We start from the raw sequence: 23,116 nt of genomic DNA, 5'->3' as shown, positions 1-23,116 counted from the left end.
GCCATGAATTAAGTACATACATATAAATACAATTAATCCATCTATGAGGCATTCTAGTTCAATATTGAACTGCGCTTTTGTTGAGTAAACTTTTATACATGGAGAATATGACCTGTTGCGGTGTAATGAGCTAATTAAAGCATATTTACCAAAATAAAGGAGTGATACATGGAACCATTACGGGTGTTACGTGTGATTTGATCGTAATTTAAATAGTTGTTCACATTGTGAACATCACGTGCCTAACTGAGAAAGAAATCATGGCACTAATTAAGCCAACTAAATGATTAGGTAAATTAAAATTTACTTACGATTAGAGTTGACTCAGACAGCGTGTAACAGAGCTGTCCGGTGAGTTAGGGAGGGACTGGGCGTCTTAGACACCCCGGTAGCCGGAGGAGTGTCGTCAACGCTATAAGTCTGAAATGGATCATTGACAAGAACGACGCCTAACGGACGTGTCCGAAAATACGCTTATTTTATACTTATATCCGTGTTAGTGTGAATATCATTGATATAATAGTTAATCTACTTTTTTAAGTAGCCATATTTATTAGGGTAATATTGAATCCAAAATATTTACCACATTTATCGTACCAAAACGGATTTTCATTATAATCTACTGTAGATACTAACGATTGGCATAATCTAAGACTAAATGATAATTTATGTTGAAGACGTACTTTAATGTCGTTTTGTAAAGAAATCCGTGATATAAGTGCCATAATGAACTATTGGCCAACTTTCAATAATTCATCTATTCAGTAACAGATGTATTTTCTTCATAATTTCTCACTGCATCCCATGACAGTACACCTATCCATATAGTTTAGTACGATATACTTACTTCTGCCAAAACCTTTATAAATTATTGACTGTTACATTTAAAATGAAAATTGAAAACATTGGTCCATTTATACACTTGAGCTTTCGAAGAATTCCTATTTTTATAAACTTTTTATAGTGTGTCTAAATTTTCGGACTCTTGTGTCATATCAAAATTACTAAGATTTTTTGAATATTTTATCTATTTCCATTTTAACCACATTTTCAGTTCCTTGCTTCTGGAAATGTCTTTTACACACATTTTATAGCTACGGACTGGTCAATACACAAATGCTAATCCAGCCTTCGGGCTCCAACGTTACGTAGGTACGCTACGGTCACTGATATAGCCACCGACAACCAACGTTTCATGGCACTGGCTGGATTAGTGTTCGTAATATTGGATCTAGTATACCTAAAGGTAAGATTTAACGTTAGTTATGAATTAATTGTATACATCAATCACTTGAATATTCGCAATTATAGCTAATTAATTATGTTCAAATAAGGTCTAATATATTTATAATCGTTTGTTCAAATATACAATCGTCTGCGCGACGCTGGTGTTATAATATAATAATTAATTACCAAATTGTATTCGGTAGTTAATGATTAATGATTGAGATCGTGTACGAATACGCTTCCCCGTGCTCAATGTCAATACACAACGGTCTAACATTATTTTTTCATTTACCGTTCTTGTTTATACATTGTCTTTATCATAAAATACTATGTAGTTAATTCAATGTGTTGCTATAGGTCACGGTTGTTCAATCTCATTAATTACCCACTTTATAATTTAATATTGACCTACTAACAGTATGATATACCAAATTAGAAAATTGGATTAAAAAAATTGTTACTTATAATCGCTGTTTAGCTCAATTTATTGTGTAGATTAACCAACCGATTCTTTGTTGGTTTGAGAGGGCTTCCCAATTGTTAAACATTAACAGACAACCACCATTTAACATTTGATCAATTTGCTATTTAAATAGTAATAAGTAGTTACATCAAGGATAAAGCAATGGATCTAAGTAGTTTACAGTTACCTATTAAATCATATGAGAGAAAGGTTTCAAAAATATGTGAAAACGAGTCTCAATTTTCAAATACCAGTAATTATGAGTTCGGATTTCTTTGAACTTTGAATTGAAGATTAGGGGTCATTCATAAAGTACGTCACACATTTAGGGGGGGTCAAGCGGTTTGTGACAGAGGAACGAAATAACTGCAATTTTCATGGCAATACGTGTGACAGAGGGGGGGGGGGTCTAAAAATGGTAAAAATAGGTGTGACGTATTTTATGGATGGCCCCTTATACCGAAAGCTACAGTAGTCCCATCTTATGTAGTTTGAATTAAGTTCACCAATTACCCAATAACCACCCTTCACTACGAGAAATTCAGTCATCTTCTCAAGCCAACATAGAAAAACTTTTATGTTGAATTACTTTTTAATTGTCATGTTTTTAGGTATATATAATTAAGATTAAGGGGGCTGGTCCCTATATTTAATTGTGGAGTTAAGGTAATTACATTGTTGTGAATTTTATATGCAAAGCTATGCGTTGTATAAGTACCATTTAATCAATGTTATTATAAAAAGTTACAATTCTAATACTTCCGAAAGAAGTGGTGCAGTAATTCGTCGCTTGTCTAGACCAACATCATCGTGGGCTGTACTGAAACAATTTTTCGTATCCCTAATTCATGTCTACTGTTTACTAGACGATAATTTGTGAAGCATTACCTAGCAGCGCAACGTTCTGTCGGCTACTTGACTTACCCCGTGAGGCCTCATGTCAACTAGATATGAATAAAGTTTCTCGGTTTACCAAACAAAATCCAGGCTAGTAAAACCACTAATAAAATTGCTAATATGTTATAGACCGCGCGGCTTGATATTAAAATTTTCAAAGGCAAAGTGACGAATGTTTTCATTACATTATTTCGGCAAAAATGAGACAAAACTTTGTTGCTTAAGGTTTAGTCACCTGCAACATACAGATGAGGGGAGACTATAAAGACCAATCATAACGTAATGTTAAAGCTTAAGCAACAATCTTTAAATAACACACTAATACTTTTTGAATGAATGTCTATGTTCGAAGTAATATGAATGCAAATTGTTAAGTGTTGTAAAATAAAAAGAATATTTACAATTTCAAGTGTATTATTTCTGTACCCGTAATGAAAAGACGTTGCTCTCAATCATAAAACATTTTATTACAAACAATAATTAAAAAACATATTTTTACATTTTATAACTTATTACAATTCCAACATTGTGTTATATTATAAATGCAATTTATATATTTCCCATAACATTATGTAAAGCCAGGGCATAAATTTATGTATTTCCTGTACAATCAGCATTACAAACAGCTGGAATAGAAATATGCAAGTTCAAAAATTATGTTTCGTAATTACGATAAAACAATTAACAACTAACTTGCTGACGTTTAATAACGTACTTCATAGTACGCAATTACCTAAAATTTAAGGCATGATTGTTCAAATATCGTATAGAACAGAACCAAAAAATCGTACCTTGTGTACTACATAACTCAAATTCGGTTGTATGCGATAAAACATTTTTTTCCTGTCAGTCATTTATGAAGAGATACGAATGCTAACAAGGGCTAATCAAGTGAACACTCGAGGTTAGGTTTATTTTATATTTACATGTTTTGGTGTATTTACTAAATCTTGATAGTATGTACATACATAATGTCAGATATATACCACTACCTTGCAAGCTGGTGTCATAAGTATGTATGCTTTCGGACATAAGCACGCACGCTACTGGCATGCCACTGCTCCTTTTTCTTTTAATACCGGAGTCTGTCTATGTATAATAGGTACATGACATTGGGTCAGTGTCCGCCTGTTATTAAAGAACAGCACAGGGAGGACGAAAAATACTCACTTTGTCGCATGTGCGTGCAACCCTGTGTGAAAATAACTTATTGAATCAAGCGTTACTTTAAGATCGCGGGTGAGCAAAGAAATTCTTTAAGTTCCTGTGTGAAAACTTACTAGCCAGCCCGCAAAAACACATCAACTAAAATCATTAACCGCATACACAATTTCTGATTAGATTGATCGATTAGCGAGAACAGGCGGCATCATAAATCAAACCAGTCTGACAACATATTTAAATCGATTGATTCAGATTAAAAACAAAGGATTACAGTTGGTAAAGTTCTATTATTGATATTTTGAAATAAACTTATGAGTGTTTATTACAAACTTTCTGTTTTGAAGTGTTTTGTGCTTATAAGAAAAACAAGCACATACATAGTAAACCCATCAAAAAATACACAAAAATCAAAACATATTTTGCCATGCTATCTATAGCTTTGATAAGTACATTTAAGAATGGAAGGATTTTGTTTATCATTTAAAATACAAAATTATAATTCTTTATATTCGTTATCAGTTTCTTGAAGTTTACAGCAGGGCTTGTTAACGTTACCAAATTCACACTATAAGTAACGTTACATAACGGTAAAATCATAAAAATACCCAGTACCGGTATTAAAATATAACGTTAATTGCTAACTGAACCGTCGTTACCCAATTAACGTTACTTTTACCGGTAATTTTACAGGTAAATTCTTAGATTATATATTTACTTAGATACACAGTCCCAAAGAAAACTTTCTAACACACACGGTCAACGTGACATTTCGACACTATGAAAAAATCTCGTATCTAAAATCAATATGTCAACAAAATTGAACCTTAATGTTCATAAAGTTCACTCAGAAAAATTATCTATTTTGAGGTACGAGTTTTTTTTAAGTAGTGACGATTTGCAGCTATATTCAGGTAGATGTCAATATACCTAATAATAATTAAAATTCATAAAATTGCTTTATTATGTACCCAGTATTTACTGATGAATCAATAGAACTTACAAAAAATAAGATACCCATCCTATTTTCTCATTTTGGAGCCGGTATTCACACATTTTTTAAACGCAGCATTTAGCCATTGTTGACAAATGACACGATCTATGGTCAAAACAAGATAAATCTTAAAACTCGGAACACAGTTGAAAACTTCCGAGTTTTGTATAACCCATTTTTTCCGTCTGGTTGTGTATCTAAGTAATATATAATAATCTAAGGGTAAATAAAATTTACTTTACATTATGATTTAACGATACTTTTGAATTAACATTAATTTTATGAATAGCTGATAACGTTACCATTTTAATACCGGTAAAAAGTTGTATAAGTGACGGTAAATCGTTTAACGTTAATTACGATTTAACGTTAAATCTGTTTGACAGCGATAACGTTACCAACTTTTTAACGGTATTTGAAGCCCTGGTTTACAGATCTATAGTAAAAGAAAGCTTTTTTATAACAAACTTCTTAAGCTTATGTTTGACACATCGAACAATATTGTTTTCTACAAATCAAAGAATAATTTGCGATATCAAACAGTAAAGAAGATCGACGAAGCGCCAAATACAATATCAACTTCTATATAACATTACAGTATAACCCTTATAAGTCTATAAAGTATCGTATATCTTTAGCTCCCTGGGCCAATGCAACGTCAGTTTAGAGGTTAACAAAACTGATCGCAAACCAACGCTCGGGTTAACACACACCAGCGTGTTACAAACGTTCCTGTTTTAAAGCCTTAATAAGTAGAATAACATCGAAGCGCAATTTAAACGAGATCATTTCCTGGACCGGTCAAACAGATGACTTGTGCGTAAATCAGGTACAAACCGAGCACAGCGCGCAATGTTCACACAGAACCGGCTAAAACTCAGAAACTTTCTCTGTCCATGACTCCGCTACGACTCACACTTTACAATGTACAACAATTAAATAGTTACCTAATTCAAATATAATAGTATCCTAGTGCGTGCATATAATACAAAGTTTAGGAATTTGCCTCGCTCATCGCCACGAGTGGCGTCCGTTGATCCCTTTATGAACCATAATATTAATATGCTACATTATAATGTTCCTTCCAACTGCAGGACTGACAGATGGAAATTATCTTGACGATCCGACGTTCAATGTTTACAAAGAAACAAATATGTTTATTCTCGTCACGTAGCAGTCGCACACAATTCGTTAAGAGTACCGACTCAAGTCATAATACTCATAACAAAATCGTTGACTTGACCTTGAAAATCTGCTCAAAATTCGTGAAAAGATCTTGACAAAAGCCTCGTCTTGGTTATAAAATGGTAACTGGCTTCTTTTGAATTAATAAATGTTAATTCTTTTCAAACACGCTATTAACGTCAAATACAATAGTAGATTTGGAATTCGTGAGATTTTTAAATTGAGTATTTTCTGAAAACCATTGTATTTTTTATTTATTTAGTCTCGATTAAGCTCAAAAGAAACAAATATCAGCTATCGATGATAAAAAGTAGAAACACGAAAATCGAGTTAGAACTAATACGCTTTAATTAATGTAGTACTGTGAATGTTCAATCTCTAATAATTTTCAATTCAAGGCAGATGCATTAATGCTTACTTCACACTACGCGCCTTCACACGAAGCATCAAGATGTCAAGATAATCCGGGAGTCAAGTCCCAACACCGTCAGCGGCCCAGCGGCCCAGCGGGGCGAGCGGCGAGCGCTAGATGGCCAGTGGCTTGTCTTTGCACTGGTTGACGACGTAGCTGGTGAACCGCTTAAGGAACTTGGGGTACTCGCGTTTGTAGACCGCGCGAAGGACACCCGCCGGAGCCCAGCCACCGGGATTCACTGGAGAGAAGACAAAAAACCGGTTATTAAAGAGGATGATACGAGGATGGATGGTACAAAGTCGCTCTAAAAATAAGATTTCCTCCGCGAGGGGAGCGGACTCGTTAATGACATGTTTTAACGTACAACGATCGGCTACATGAAAGTACTTACACCGGACCGCACCATGGTTATGATTTTAAACTACGTCATTAATGAATCCGCTACGCTCGCGGTGTAAATTGGGCTTTAGTTAATGGAGACTGCATTAATATCTGCCTCTGCTAGCATGCAAAAATGTCTGACACGTCCTACAGGCTCTAGGAATAGTGTCGTATCAGATATTTATTGCACGCTTTGTTGTGCCAGATATTGGTGCTGACGCCTGTATCTGTACAGTCACCAGCACCAATATCTGACACAATAAGCGTGCATAAATATCTGATACGACTCTATTTCTAGGGCCGGAAGGACGTGTCAGATATTTTTGCACGCTTCGGTGTGGCAGATATTAATGCTGGTGACTGTACCTGGCCGTTAAAACATGGAGATATTCTCCGTCTAGGTATGGTATATGTACCGACCTTTTGCCAGGCCTCATCGCTGTATGGCGTGAGCAAAATCTAAATAATAGTAAATCAGTCTCACTTTAGTTAACATCATTTCTTCTAGTAAAGATTTCATTTGCATTTGGCTATTTTTCGAGTTTTTTATCTGCTTAAGTTTAAACCTCGGTTTTCATTTTGTAGGACGTATTCAAATAGCCACTACAAACATGTTTACTCCCTTTGTTAATATTTACCTGTACTGCAATAAGCGATGCTAGTGGTGATGTTATCTCTCGTGGGGCGTTCGCCAGCAGGATAGGAGCTTTTGCAGGCGAGACATACCGTCACGAACAGACGGATGCAGCCGCCGGTGTTCGACTGGAAAACATTAGAGTTTGGTGAGAAATCAGGGTCATGGTGTGAGAAAGGTCAAATGATCGGTACAGAAATATAAATTAAAAATGGGATGTCATTGACTTTTTGGAAATCAATCTAAATGTATAAAATGTCGAATCAACTCCCAACTCAACTAGCGTAAAACACAGCGCACTTATAAACAGATCTCCAATCGATTTTGATACTTTTTTTTATAAATGATAGTTTAATCGAGATTGATCTTAGCTAAGTTGCAATAAAAGAGTTATTAAACTTTAGAATGACAATGTGGTTTTTGTTGGTTCAGTTATTATGAAACCTTTATTAAGACCACCTCACCTTTGACCTTTGGCCTCATTTGCACTTAACATCAGGTGAGATAGGAGTCAATTCAATTTCTATTTAAAAAAAAAAACATTTTTTTGCGAAATCCCACAATTTCCGTTCAAACGCCAGATCTAACGGTTAACGTGAGGGAAGCCGTGGCTATAAATATTCTTGTAAGAAAAAAAAAAAAAAACTAACACCAAATATATAAAAGCAAGGACCCAGTGTCTTTGGCCCTTAAAGGCGACTCAATCCAAAAAAAATAGACTTGTAAGATGTAAAGTACGTAATACTCACAGGATAATCGGCGTGCGTGGTGGAATGGTTAGTGACGGCGTATGTGTGGTCGTCGGCGGCGCGCACGTGCGACCAGAACAGCGCGTCCCGCTGCGACACCGGCCAGATGCGCTTGAACGTCTGGTGGAACACCAGCGCGTCCGACGATATCTCCTCCACCACCGTCATATTCTCCAGTGTCGCTGGAGAAACAGGAATATTTATATTAATAAAATTAAACGGTTCAACTCAAGATTATGTACTCGTACAAGTCGCGAACACTCCATTAAGTTTCGATCATCTCAGAAGATCTTTTTCATAGGTGAGGGCCTTCACGACGGTTCCAATCTCGATGTCAATATTTTCAATCCTGACGTTTCTAAAAATGTCGTTTTGTTAACAACTGGCTTCCACGCATGTTAAGATGCAGATGCATTTGTATTAATGTAGTACAGCTACCTACTTGCATTGATATCTGCCACAGCGAAGCGTGCAAAAATATCTGACACGTCCTACCAGCCCCAGAAATAGAGTTGTATCAGATGCACGCTTTGTTGTGTCAGATATTGGTGCTGGTGACGACTGTACTAACGGTTGCGTCATTTTTATCATACAGTACCTACTGTAACACGCGTCACAAAAATACCTATTCCTAAACTAAATTCTAATTCTCCGATTATATAAAACCGATGTCCAGATTATGATTTATATGTTACTAAAGTTTAGAACTCGCTATATTAACTTACTTTCCCACTCATATCGGTAGCGCGGGTTGAAGAAGTAATGGCACATCTCCCGCGCTGAAACGCCGCGGACTTTATGCATCGCTTTCAGCGGGTCCATCACCATGCCGTCTACTTCCATTTCTCTGAAAGACAATAAAATACGAATAAATAACAACAAGCAAGAGAAGAGTTGTTTTTAAATCCTGAATGTTTTGCAAGTTCGACTGAACAGCCCTGTAAGGGTTTTCCATCAGATTATTTAAAAAATACTGAATTTACAACGGGTGTTCAGTAAATCATGACTAACTAAAAAAACGCTTAAATATTAGAAAATGCGACTTCGCAACTATAATTTTAACCTTAAAATAACTGAAATTATACCTCCTCACACGTTGATAAAGGGATAATTTGCGGATTAAAATTGTCTGAAACTTTTCTTGTCCAAAATTATAGTTGATAGTAATTTTTAATGATAACAAACTATACGCGGGTTTTTTGGCTAAAGACAAAGGCTGGTTTGCATTCCAAAGACATAACTAAAATTACTTTAATCAAATGAAGTGAAATATGACGTGCCTGAACCGTGTGTTGATATTTGCGACAAGTAAATTATCTAATACACTTAAATAAATTAACTATGAACAAATTACACATGCTAACTCAAATATTATTTTATGTACCATGCCTTTACCCACACCCATGTTTCTGGGTGACTTAAAGTAAAAAAAAAAAAAATAGAAATAAGTTTTTATTTGGCCTAAATGATTGCAATAAAAGGCAATGTCGAATATAATATAACCGAACATAACCGTATGATGAGACCGCTTCTCAAACGATTATTTACTGTTTTCTCGTACAAAAACACTAAAGATATCATTGGAGAAACAGGACTCTGATAAAAAGTATGACTACAAACGAAATGTGGCCCATTAAGAGTCCCCTGTACACTCGCGTCTGCATACAAACGTAGTTTCGTTCTAATTTACAAGCAGTACTACGGATCAAAACGCAACTTTGCAACTATAATGGGAGCAGCCATAGTTTTGGTTAAAATAAAATGTAAGGGAAAAAACAATAACGAATTTCCATTCCTCATACAAAACTTAAAATTAATGTGATTTTATTGTTACATTGAATATGAACAAAAACTAATTATAAACATCAAAGTAGCTGCTCCCATTACAGTAGCAAAGTTTTGTTTTGTTTCAGTGTGTTGTTTGTAAATTAGAACGAAACTACTTTTGTATGAAAATGCGATCAGCGGCGAGCGTACTGGCGACTCTTAACATTGAACCAGTTACAACATCGCCCGTTTATATCCAGAATATAAACACATCGCGGCGTCGACCTTGACTACCAAACAAGTTAAACACCACCACGGGAGCGGTATTCAATTCAACGCGATATACTTAATAAAAGACACATTTAAATGTCTGGAGGAGCAATCTAAAAAAGCACATTACGTCGTTCCGTGTGCCTTCTACGGCGAACGTACTAGGTTCAAGCAAATTTCATTGACGAACTCTGCGTGTATAACAGTATGGAGGCAGTAACAAATCAAAAGTTTGGTCGTACTGATGCTTGATCAGATTCGAGCGACTGAAGCCGTTTTTATAGGTTTTCATCTTCCCGTATTATAGAAATAAGAGAAAAGAATAGTCAACAAAAATTGCGGTCAGCCAACTGCACGAATTAAAAATAAAATTATTGACAATACTTATTTTACTTTATGTTAAGGCAACACAAAAGAATTTTGATATTTTGAGTTTGAATATAATCATTTGAATAAAACCGTAACAATAGATAAGAAAAGTTACTCTCAATGTTGTAAGTCACGATCAAATGTTATCAAAAACTTTATCTCTATGACCACCAGGTACCATATATGCATTGGAAATGCTCATTCTATGCAGGGGACAGGGTATAATGGACCACAATAAAGTAAACACTGTATGACAGTTACGCAAATAAGAATGAAGTCTGATTACCTCCTGTACATCCTCATGTCTCCTTCCTCAGCAAACAATTGCCAGCCGATGCCGCCACCGACGCCCTCGAAGGCGGCCTGTATCTGTTCTGTTGATATCCTGTCAATCTGGAAACAAAGCATATCATTATACCTTCCGCCGCCCAACTTTGCCTAAAAGTTCATTGCCACGACTAGTACCAAAAAACCATAAAGGTATAATTCCAATAATTGAATAGGCACTATACCGTTAAGCGATTCGAACACAATCCGGGAGTAACGTAAAGACGTCGCATAAAAAATGTATCTCAAAAATGCGTCAAAACTGAGTATTAAGTAATGAACTTTTAGGCAGATTTATCTGGCGCGTGGTATACTAAAAATACGATATTGTACGATCAAAAACAATAACCCTACTTCCTCGTAAAGTATGTCATGTAAAATGTCGGAGCTGCAATTACAATCAATCCGACCTGTGAGAACCATAACCTGAAACATGCACTTTTCAAGTCTATGATCATATTGTTATTATTATTATTTTATTGGAAAAACCGGAAAAGTTAGATCACAATCAAATTTTACTATCCACTAAAAATTACATCACCGAAATAAAATATATCGCGATAGTTGGAGTTGCAGACATACAGAGCTATAAAAGGTTTTTTTATAAACATTTGGGTTAACTTTTAGTGTTTACCATAAAGTCACACTTTTCTAGTAATAGCCTGCTGTGAAAATTGTCTTTATGTCATATCACGCTGTTATTGTAACATTGGCAATTAGCCGTGTAGATAAAACGCAACCTTATTTTTCCCCTCCGTTCTATTTACACACCCCGACCATTCATTATTCAGGTGTAATTTCTTTCCTATTTATAGCGTAACGGAAAGGTTAACGACAGTGACAATAGACACCTCGACATGTCCCCATTGATGGCTTAGGAAGTAGGACACAACTTAAATGACCATTAGGTCGTATAAAGTTCAAAGAAATTGAGTCGACCTAGGCTTTGATTACTCCAGCGAACCAGTTCAGCAATAAAAGGACTGTAGTAGCTAATTAAACGATTAATTTGATGACTGCTACGATTTTCAATTATTTTTACGAGTATATGCAATGTTTTTACTTTAATAATATTTATTATAAAGACGGCTAAGGATAAGGTTGAGTCTATGAACTTACAAATTCCTTAAAAAGGCTATAACGTAATAATGAGTAATAAGTTGTAATTTGTCACTTATGGAATTCAGTTCACCGATTTAAAACGTTGGTTGTCAAATGGGATGACGAACTGGTTACGCGGTAACTAAATTATTATAAATTATAATAAGCTCCCATAATAACCTCTAGGGAGTTGGAGACGTTCAGCCGGGTTTATTAGCCGGTGAGAGTCCGGCACTGTCTGGGCCTTCCCTTCCCATTTTTCCATAATGTTTTTTTCCCGACTACACGCCGCCATTAAAAGGATTATAAAGCATATCATATAAAATTTAAAAACTAAAATAAGTAGTTTCTATTTGGGTAATAATTTTATTTAATTTGAAATTGTTTAGATTAATTTTATTTGCTTTAATTGATGTAATTTGTAATGATTTAGTGTAATGCCAATGTAATTTAATTTAAATAAATGGGCACTACATAAATTAGTGAATAAAAGCATGTACCTAGTGTTTTTGGCCCTCAAGGCGACTATACCCAAAAAATAAACTATTGCTAGTTTGTGCTTTCATCTGATGCAGAGTTAGCGTTACCTCGGTCCACAACGGGTGCACCGTGAGCCGGTTGTCCACAGCCGGCGGCGGCAGCTCGACCTGGTCGCGCGTGTGCTCGGGCGCCGGCACGCGCGCGCATCGCTCCTCCTCCATCTTGTCGAAGCCTGTCTCCACGGCATCGTAGAACTCGTCGTCGGGAAGCGTCGAGTGCGGGCCCTCCTGGAGACAAAAACGATTTATTAGCAACGCAAAGCGCATCATGGCACATGGTAGTGTCCGGTCACAGAAAAAGCTAAGCGATATTGCAGTTGGTGGGTATCACACGAACCTTGTCAAGAGCTATATGTAGGTATATCCCACCCTTGTAACTTTTTCCCAGTACAACTAAAACACGTTCGCGTTCACCGTCTCTTTCTACCTTTATTTGCACTAAGGGGCCGTTTCACCACCCATTGATTAATTTTATTTGACGGATATTAAATGTGATGCCGTCTCTGTTTGTTTTGTTCTAATAGACGGAGACGGCATCACATTTATCCGTCAAATAAAAGTAATCAACGGGTGGTGAAACAGCCCCTAAGTCGTCTAGTTGCGGAAAATAGCCCGCTACTACCTATATAATCTACCTTCATACTACCGTTTGATAGAAATAAGTGGTGAAAGCGATTGTGATTCAAACTGCGTTAAAAATACCTCTAAATAAGGACTATCAGCTCAAAGCTCAATTCCAACATGAAGATTCTACCCCTATTCCGTGTCATGACACCGTTAAGATACATTTTTTATTTTATTTTTTAGATACATGTTTTAGTGGGACAATATTACAAAATTTTAAGGCTTTAAATAACTAGAACGAATATGGTCATATAATACGATGTTGCCAATCCCGACGTTTTACGACCGTTTATTGTGGTCACTTTTACAAACGCCGGTAACCACCACCGTCAAGTTACATAATAATTAAGCATCAAACGTACTTTACAATCTAGTTTTCGTCGTAGGCATATAAATTTATTTAGTTTTAAGGTATATGATAGTGTAATAACGTCCTTAGGGGATTAATTTAATAAATGACGTCACATGTTCACATTTGAAGTAGGTTAAACAGAAGCGGGTTAAATTATTGTCATTATTGCGAAATAATATTGACATTGACTCAAACATCGCAATGAAAGAAACTATTATAAGGCAATGCAATTTATGCAGTGAACAATGTACATCGGGTATCCTCGGAAATACGACTAGACGTGACGTGTACCTTATTGACATGTTTCATGTATTGTTTATAACTTTATTATCAGCTTGACATATGACTTGACTAATAAACTTGAATATTAATGGACATAAACACGTCCATAATTTAATACAATAAATGATTACACTTGGTGAGTATTGTTCGATTATTGTATGTTCACAAATTTGACTCAAAGCAAGGCTCATATAACATAAATATACTTAAGCCCCACCCCATCACTACAAATGTCAACAGATAATAATCGAACATGTGTACTTACATGAATCCTAAAATATTCATACTTTCTGTGGTTGTTCGGTAGCAGATCATTATTTACCACGTCTGTCCAAGATGGTATCGTATTAATTCCCTAAAGACAATCGAATATGAACATGACCTTTAAGGGCGTTAAATTGTCTCGAGTCATTGCCCCATACCTTCGTCGAAATGGAATGATAAGCAGTCATCGACATATACCAGGGTTCCAACAGAAGAGAATTATAATTCATCTCGCCGTTAACCTAGTTACTACTTAAAGGACTTGTAGTGTGGAAACAATTCGGTTGATTACGCGTATGTCGTCGTTGTCACTACAGTACGCAGTGCATAATAATGTAGCCACCGACTGCTCGAGTTGACACTGTCTATTGATGCACTAAATAATACGCAACGTTATGGAATAAACTGGTATCTCGGGAAGATACTCAAAATTTATTGAGAAGCTTGTTAATTTTCACGTTCACTTCAAGCAATGTTTAAAACGAAGCTTGGATGTGCTTGACAAGCTACATGAAATGAAATACCTACCTTTTAGTAGTAGTTCATAAGTTCGTAAACAAACAATAAGATATTGCGAGGTGGGGTCTAAAGAAGCACAGACTAACCAACCAGCTAAGACGAACGTTTGTCACGAAAATACTAACATGATAAAAACGCTGATTAAAGTAAGTATTATATTATGTATCTAGATCAGAAACAATTAAATATGTGCAAGCTTCAGCAAAACACAATTTTTTACCCGACTGCCCGAAGGAGGGTTATAAAAGAAAACGATGTGTGAAACAAATCTGTTTCTGCTTTCTAACAGATTGACACGCGACTCGCACACTATTACCTCATTGCTATACGTGACCTGCAAAATGCAGGCTGTAACTACTTACTCGTATCTACGATGCAGAGCAAGCATCATGGAAATCTAAAGTATTGTCATCTGCCCACAAATAAAATAAGCGTCTAAGGTTAACGTTAGGCGTTAACGTTGAATGACGCGAGCAAGATGCTTCTTTATTGAGCATTAAAAATTCTATGCTAGAATAAAGTTTGCCAATCATTTTTTATTTCAATGAGAAGATTTCGGCTTTTTTATTCAGAATCACAAGTACAGACACCTGGATTAATATCTGCCACAGCAGAGCGTGCAAAAATATCTGGCACGTCCTACCGGCCGTAGAAATAAAATACCGGCCAAGACCCGAGAACAAACATTAGTATTATTCATACAAATATCTGGCCCGGCCGGGGATCGAGCCCGGGACCTCAAGCTTCGCGGTCAGGTTCTCTAACCACTTGGACATCCGGTCGTCAAAACATAACAAACGAGAAAGAAGATACATGTATTTTTTTATCCAGTTTTGTGACATTTTTATCTTGTATACTGTGATAACACGAAGATGCAATACACAATACATAAGTACACAGAATGGAAGTATTTCTTGGAATTAGTAATGGTATTGATAGACTAACTCATCAATTTCCCGATAAACGCTACAATGCATCCTCAATAAGTCCTACTAGCAAACAGAATATGCCACCATTGAAAGTGAACTCTATTGATGTCACGTTAACACAACAGTAACTAATAATTTGTATAAGTACATTAATATCTTGAGAATGAAAAGTTAAATAAAAAAAAATGTAAATAAAACATGCTTGTAGAGCTGACCGTCAGTGTAACAAATCGTTGAAAACTGTTATGAGACTATCCAAACTGTATAATCCATTCTAGTTTAAATAATTTTAATGAAGACTAACATGTCTTTATCCGGAGTTTCTGGCTCTACCCACATTTCAACCCCATCGGGAAAAATGAATAATTTTTCACGATCCCACTTAAACTCTCGACTCATCTCACTAAAATTATAAATGCGAAAGTTTGTAAGTTGTTTGTTCGTTACTTCATCACGTGTAAATTGCTGAACCGATTTAGATGAAATCCGGTATATAGATAGTTTGCGTCCAGGGGAAGGACATAGGACAGTTTTTATCCCGGAAAAATAGCATAGTTTCCGCAGGATAGCAAAAACCGAATTCTACGCGGACGGAGTCGCGGGTAACGGCTAGTGAAAGATATTCAGACAAAACACCTATCTGATTGCTTTTTCGTGAAAGTAGGTTAACCTGGCTTTGCACCGGTGACCTATATCGGTGAAATAATGGAATTGAATCCGCTCTGAAAGTGACCTCGCTCCGGTACACTTGGCGAACGTACCTGAGTATACTCGTAGTTCTTGTAGTAACTCGGCGACACCTAATAGATATGCTGAAATATATCGATTTACCTTTAACGCGCGATATTCGATACTAAGAATCTACGGGTCGGCGTACTATGGATTCTTTCATAAGTACTTGTAAACAATCTCGCCTTTTTGCGTCGATGTTTAGGTTTAGGGCCTGTTTTACAATCTCTGAAAATATTCTGATATTAAATTTATGCGACAAATATCTGTGATGCCGTCGCTTTTTATTTTGTTCGAGTGGTGAAAATGCTCTCAATTATTTAAAGATTTTTATGTGTAAAATAGAAATGTTCGCTAAATCTGGCTAGTCGTCTATGTTCCAGTCCTTCGAGCTTGTCAAGAAGCTCATCTTCTTAAGGACTCAAATGGAATTAAATGGGTAGGTGAATTCATTTTTCATAGGTTTTTCCTTTTTATGTTTACACGAGCAAACGCATTTTACAAGCGTATTTTTTCAAGCAATAACTGTTATGAATACAAACATGTAGCTGTAGTAAAAAGATAGTAAACTTTGTGTTATTCCGTAACGTGTTATATTTACTTTAGCTAGATAACAAAACACGCGACAGTCTCAATCAGTCATTCAAAACAAACAATATCTCGACCTTCTCCGCTAAATATAACATACAAAGGCAGAGTTAATAGGAGTTTCAGGGACAAGGGCTAAAGGGCCTACCGCATTTAACGAACCCGAAAATTATCTTCAATCGTTTGCAAGATTTCACAATAATCATGATTAAATTCATAAAAAACGGACTCGAACTTTGGTGCCGTCGTCAGGCTTCCACGCCCCTGAATAACTTAAAGTAGAAAAGTATGTAAATGGCGTTTGACTAAACAAATTAGTTAAAAAACTACAATCGCGAGCAGAAGCGCTAAGTTATCATCGTACCGAGGGAGGCACACCCTTTTATGGCGTGTCGGAACATTTGCCCCAGTGACGTCACTCCGCACCCCAGCTACCTTACATCTGTATAGTAACACTATACCTAACCTGACGACGTCTATTTTTGGTATTCGGACAGACAATCTAACTGCCCATGACGCGGACAAAATGCGGGGCGATCCTGTCTCATTTATGTGGGCACGCAATCCACATATCATTGGCACGTGGATGGTTGTATGTTCCACTTCATGCTTGGTTACGGTACTCCATCTATGTAACATTCTTGTATTTGTATGTAATTTTTCTGCGTCTAAAAAACAATCCCAGTCTTTATTAATTGGACACAGTGGTGCGGTTGCGGAGTAGCACGATGAAGGTTTCAGATTCAAATTTAATTGTTGCATTCATTGATATGGAGCTCCGCAAACACACACACAAACATCACGCCTGTATTCCCAAATGGGGTAGGCAGAGCATACGAAACGTTACGGCTTCAGAGCCACTTTTAGCAATTTTAGGTTTAAAGTTTGACAAAAAAGGTACAATAGTGACAGGTTGCTGCCTGTCGCCTACTACGGTATACCTTAACCTATATCCTCAGTCGCCTCTTACGACATCAACGGAAAAAATGGAGAGGTGTAATTCGAACCCGACACCACACGGGTAAGCTCCGTAAAGTAATGCCCGAATCAATTAGATAGTCGTGTCTAGACTGCCACTTAATTTAAATTAAAAGATAAAAAAACTTCTAACTCGCGGCATGATGTCACAGGTGGCGCAAATCGAATACGATCAATCTCGTTTTACCAACTGGCATGCGGATGCCTAAAAAGTATCTAGGACTCAGTACTACAAAAAATCAAAACAGGCACACCAAAACAGTATTACGTTTACTGTTCATAATGCCTATCTACATGGAAGCATACGCCAAGGTTATAGATTTACATTACATCACCACTGACGCCGGCAAAAGCCGTGCCAGCCACAGTACTATCTTTGTTCTGGGACTAATGTGGGAATTAGCGTATTTACCATACCCATCCTGGCAAATGATCTTAGGTGAAACATAAGTTCAAACATAACTTCTTAGCCTGTTAGTCATAGATTTCAGTTGGTACATAATTAAATTTCACATCAGCATTCACAACCCCAAAACTTGTGGTCTTCGTATCTATACCAAATTTAATTAGAGACTACATTATAGTAGGTACTCATTCTTTACTTTTACAACCAAGCTCGCTGACAAGAATTTTATGTACGAAGCCTTTGATAGTTCATTAACACCAAAGGTCAGTTTACCGTGTCGTACTTTAGCTGAGATATCACCTCTTCATGCATCACATTATTATAGTGTCGTTTACCGACAAATTTTCTTCTATATTTGAAGAGGAATTTAGTAACAACAACATGATAAGCAACTAGTAGCAACAATATAATAAATCTGTCCAATAATAACTAACTTAGTCACCGATGACAAGCCACGAAATCTTAGGAAGTCAAGCCCTATCCGCAACAATAATGAATAAGAAAATATGATCCAGATGCATGAGTCATGTCTTGAGTAACTGGAACAATTTTGTATATGGCGTGTTCACACAGAATATACGATTTCAGTGACACGTCCGAAGCAGTAAATGCCACGAGGTCAACGTAATATGAATCAATCAGGAAGTTGTTAGAGTTAAACGAAATGGATTCAAATCATCATCCGTTTCCCCGGTTTAGTTTTTATCGATCGAAATTAGATAAAACCTTTCAATAATGAAAGACAAGAGAATGCTTGGAAAAGTAAAAACATCAGACAAGGACATTTCCAAGACTGACTTTCATATTAGCTCAAAGTAAAATAAAACGTTTTAACAGATATTGTGGCCAATAGGACTCAAACAATAGGTAGCATTTTAATTGCATCATTTAAAAGCCAATGTAATACTCGTTAGTGTTGAATTCTAAACAACGATAAAACATCTATTATTATCTTTTGACAATTAGTATGACTAAGTTTAAAGTTAATTCCGGAAAAACTATGTTGTCAGAACGGGTAAGAGGAAACGCGATAAATTTTACCTGGAAGCTTACAAACAATCAATCAAAGTTTATAAATAGATAACGAAAAGGATGTTTCCATTCGAAATTCCATGGAATGAAAACAGTATAGTTACGAGAACAGATTCAAGTATTATTGCAGTTTATTCAGGAACCTGGTAGTATTGACACTCACCGGGCGACCTAGGCCCCTTGCCAAATGGGCACGTATATGATGTAGATAGACAAACGTATCACGTTACACTGCAGCCCTGTACCACTACCATGAGTTTACAGTGACCGTACTCTATAGCGACGGCGTAAATTATTTGTAGGGGCGCTGTACAATTCTCCATACAAATAATTTACGTCGTCGCTATCGAGTACCGTCACTGTAAACTGATGGTAGTGGTACTGCACTCGCGTAACAAATATGACCATAATGTTGTATTTATTTAGCAATCACACTTGTTCTAATGCACGCACAATCTAGTACAGTGCTATTGAGGAAAACATTGTTAGATTGTTACACTTCCGTGAATTTGCACTCTCGAATTTGGTGATGGTTATGCAAAAGCAAAAACAACGTCGAGTGGAAATTGTGTCACCCTTTAGGTAAAGAAACGTCGCTGATTGTGTTTTGACAGACAGAGCTATGAAAGCAAAAGTATTGATTTGACTTACGTAGAAATTATGTAGGTATTTCTGTTGGGTTGAACCTACAACTAACATAAACTAAAATTGTTTTGAATTAAAATCGCTGAGGAATGTTTTGATGCCCCGTTAATTGAGTTTACACGAACCTTTTAAACGCGTTAACCGCCTGTAGCGTGCATAACAGAAGCTTAACACATTCTTTCTAATCACCCAAACGTAAATTTGTGAACTTTGGATCATTATCATAAGAGCTATAACTCTTTGTTGCCATAGCTACGGACGGGACGGTTTGTGTGCGCGTGCACGAGGCACGATCATTAAGGAGGAATTTGGGCTAGTACGCTGACCGACCACTATTTTGGCACAATCGTTACCGTACTTAAGATTGCTAGGGTTACATCACTATTAGATAATAGTTTAAGTGACGTGAAGTAACGTTAGGAGGATTGGGAATTAAGCAAAAACTAGCCTTTTCAAAGCCGTGGTGGCTTAATGGTTTGACCTATCGCCTCTCAAGCAGAGGGTCGTGGGTTCAAAGCCCGGCTCGTACCACTGATTTTTCGAAATTCATGTGCGCAATTACATTTGAAATTTACCACGAGCTTTGCGGTGAAGGAAAAACATTGTGGGGAAACCTGCACAACCCAATCCGCACTGGGCCCTCGTGAAAACTACGGCCCAAGCCCTCTTGTTCTGAGAGGAGGCCTGTGCCCAGCAGTGGGACGTATATAGGCTGGGATGATGATGTTGATAGCCTTTTCATACAAACGGAACGCAAATGGAGATAACGGTTTTCACTAATTTCGTTAAATCAAAAGGTTTTTTTTACATTCTATTAATTGTAAACAGATAATGGCCGAAATTAGTTTGGTATGAAAACCCTAAAAAGAGTTGTAATTGTTGTTATTTGTGTTGCTTGTGTTGTTGCGTGTGTCTGTAAGTTTACCTGTTTAAACTCTTTTTTTATTAAAAAAGTAATCGTAACTACAAAACTAGACTTTAAATTGACTGACAATATAATCAGGCTGAATGTTAAATTACACCTAGCCCTCGCGGTCCCTTATGTGGGTCGATGCGTGAAACCGGCCCGCCGCGCCGTCTTGTGTGCATACCTGCATGCCACATGGCCTTAACCAAAAGAGAAAAAAGTTTTTAAGAAATTTAATGGTAAACTTTCGAATCCTGTTTTTTCGAAAGATATGTTTAAGTCACAGGATGTACGGTAGGCAATTCTGAAGAAAATTGTACTTCAGTAACATTGGTTCACAAACTTAGTCAATCAAATGCATTTAATAATAACTATGATATAGAAGACGAATCACTTTTTCGAGTGACCTTAGTTTTAAGAAAATAAACAAGTGAAGCATCGAAAATGTCCTACAAGCAACCCTTTACTTTTGCCATGTCCGTTGGTTTGCTTTCAACTGCTAGTTAGTGCTACGAGTAGAAAGCTGTTGGCTTGAGTAGGTACAATAGATAAAATTTTGAAAAAAAAAATATGGTAGGTCAAGTGTCTACAATCCCTTTACAAGCAAAACCGGTGGATTGAAAATAAAAAGAAAATATAATATAATGTCACACCTTAGCAGGCTTTACACGTTAACGAGTAGGTAATAGTAAATCAAAACTCAATACTGAATATTTCTCGCATGTAAAATATGTAGTACGGAACCCTACACCGCGCGTGGCCCGATACGAACTTGAGCTTTTTTTAGTTGTTAATTTTTAATTCGACAAATGATTAGAGTTATAGGTACTCCGGATGCCTGTTTCCGTGTATTAGGATAAGGAAACAAATTATTTTACAATATCGTTTTAAAATGTTTAAGTTTTTTTTTAGGTTCTACGTTAGCGTTATAACGATCTAATAATACAAAATATATAAGTAAGTTACATGATTAATATATGAAAGATTAGATAGAAAACTTACACTTCAAAAATATTGTTATTGGATAAATATTGATTCTTGCTCAATTAATGCTGGGCAATATAATGCACAAACTCATTTGTCTGAATTAGTATTATTTAATTTTAGACGACCACACATTGAGTTAGTGATATCATTTCAACAAAGTATGAGCATCCTCAATTTTATCAGGCTAATTATAACAATTGAGTTAATGCATTACGTATATTGTCAAAAATTAACTGAGTTAGAAACAAAAATTATATATAACTTTTAAAATTTCGCCTTGCATATACAAAAATGCAAGGGGGCCGAAGCCGCGACCATAAGGTATTTTTTCATTATTAACATTCGTTATACTACCTTCAGCTGCAACTAACCGTGTAAACAAATGTTGCTAGTTGATTTTAACACACTTTAAAATGTCCAATGGTCCAAATGACTTCGGTTTGTGTAAATCTGATCACAATGCGATAAGCAAGTACCTACCGTTAACAAAAAGGGCGATTAATTTACCTATTATTTTGTTGATTTTTTTGCGTTAGGAATCCCATGAATGCTTGTCAGAAAATACTAAATACCTACCTAGATAGGAAACTCGTGCTTTCTGTGAATATTATAACTCATAGGTCGTAAAATAGTAAGTTAGTAATGCTCCGAACATGATTCAGGATATAATAAAACCGCATGATAATACAAAGCGCGTACTTTAAAAATAATTTTAACTGAAAGTCGCAAAAAACGTGTGAAATTGCATCACACGACCAATTAGCTAGCGACACCAAAAATATTTAACACTGTTTACTTTCTAATTAATTAAAGTGACGTATATTCTGAAACGCATCTGTTTCAATAAAACAGCTCACCTGACGCAGGCTCTTCTTGAAAATTTTGAATTTCATGATGTCCAACTAAATGTATTAAACAATAACTAACATCACATAAAACACACAACAGAACTAATTTGAAAACACAAACAGTTTGAACGTTAAGCGATTCGTTCGGTATTGTTTACGGCAAGCTTGACTTCAAAATGTGAGAAAGAACACACGTGTTAGTCGGCCGGCGTTGCCTCGGCGAGTGAGGGGGAAAAATGTTTCACCTACTATGTAGCTCAGCGTATGTTTCAGGAAAGCTATTTATCTAACTTCACCTTTAGTTTATTGTTGCAGTTCACTATTGACGTAGGCGATAAGTTACGAATGGTTTAACAAGTAAATACTATGAAGTTTATGTGATGTACAACTAGCCGTAAGCTTGAGCAGGAAAGCTATCCAGCCACGTTGAATAAAATGCTTACAAACGAAGAAAACTACGTAGTAACTATTTACTATGAAATATAATAAACATACGCATTTCAAATTGTCTTTATGGTTTGAAAATCCGAAAAGCCACCGAGTTAAC

At 36.3% G+C, this 23,116-nt stretch overlaps 2 protein-coding genes across 3 annotated transcripts in view; both read right to left on the bottom strand.

Annotated features, from left to right (window-relative positions):
- The window catches only part of LOC141434868 (alpha-N-acetylgalactosaminidase-like), a 544,783-nt gene that overhangs the window by 27,271 nt on the left and 494,396 nt on the right, over positions 1–23,116 (bottom strand). The gene's annotated exons all lie outside the window — the stretch shown is intronic.
- The window catches only part of cert (ceramide transfer protein), a 29,482-nt gene continuing 9,399 nt past the window's right edge, over positions 3,034–23,116 (bottom strand). For both annotated transcript variants that reach the window (XM_074097344.1, XM_074097345.1), the window contains 6 exons: positions 12,528–12,707; positions 10,799–10,905; positions 8,832–8,953; positions 8,107–8,288; positions 7,362–7,485; positions 3,034–6,580 (listed from right to left, as the gene is read on the bottom strand). In XM_074097344.1, coding sequence (XP_073953445.1) covers positions 6,453–6,580; positions 7,362–7,485; positions 8,107–8,288; positions 8,832–8,953; positions 10,799–10,905; positions 12,528–12,707 — 843 coding nt within the window. In that variant the 3' untranslated portion in view covers positions 3,034–6,452. The remainder of the gene's footprint in view (positions 6,581–7,361; positions 7,486–8,106; positions 8,289–8,831; positions 8,954–10,798; positions 10,906–12,527; positions 12,708–23,116) is intronic.

Source organism: Choristoneura fumiferana, chromosome 14 (assembly GCF_025370935.1).
Source record: "Choristoneura fumiferana chromosome 14, NRCan_CFum_1, whole genome shotgun sequence".
NCBI classification, from domain to species: domain Eukaryota; kingdom Metazoa; phylum Arthropoda; class Insecta; order Lepidoptera; family Tortricidae; genus Choristoneura; species Choristoneura fumiferana.
The sequence above is the reverse complement of the archived record's forward strand: the minus strand, read 5'-3'. Positions and strand labels throughout refer to the sequence as shown.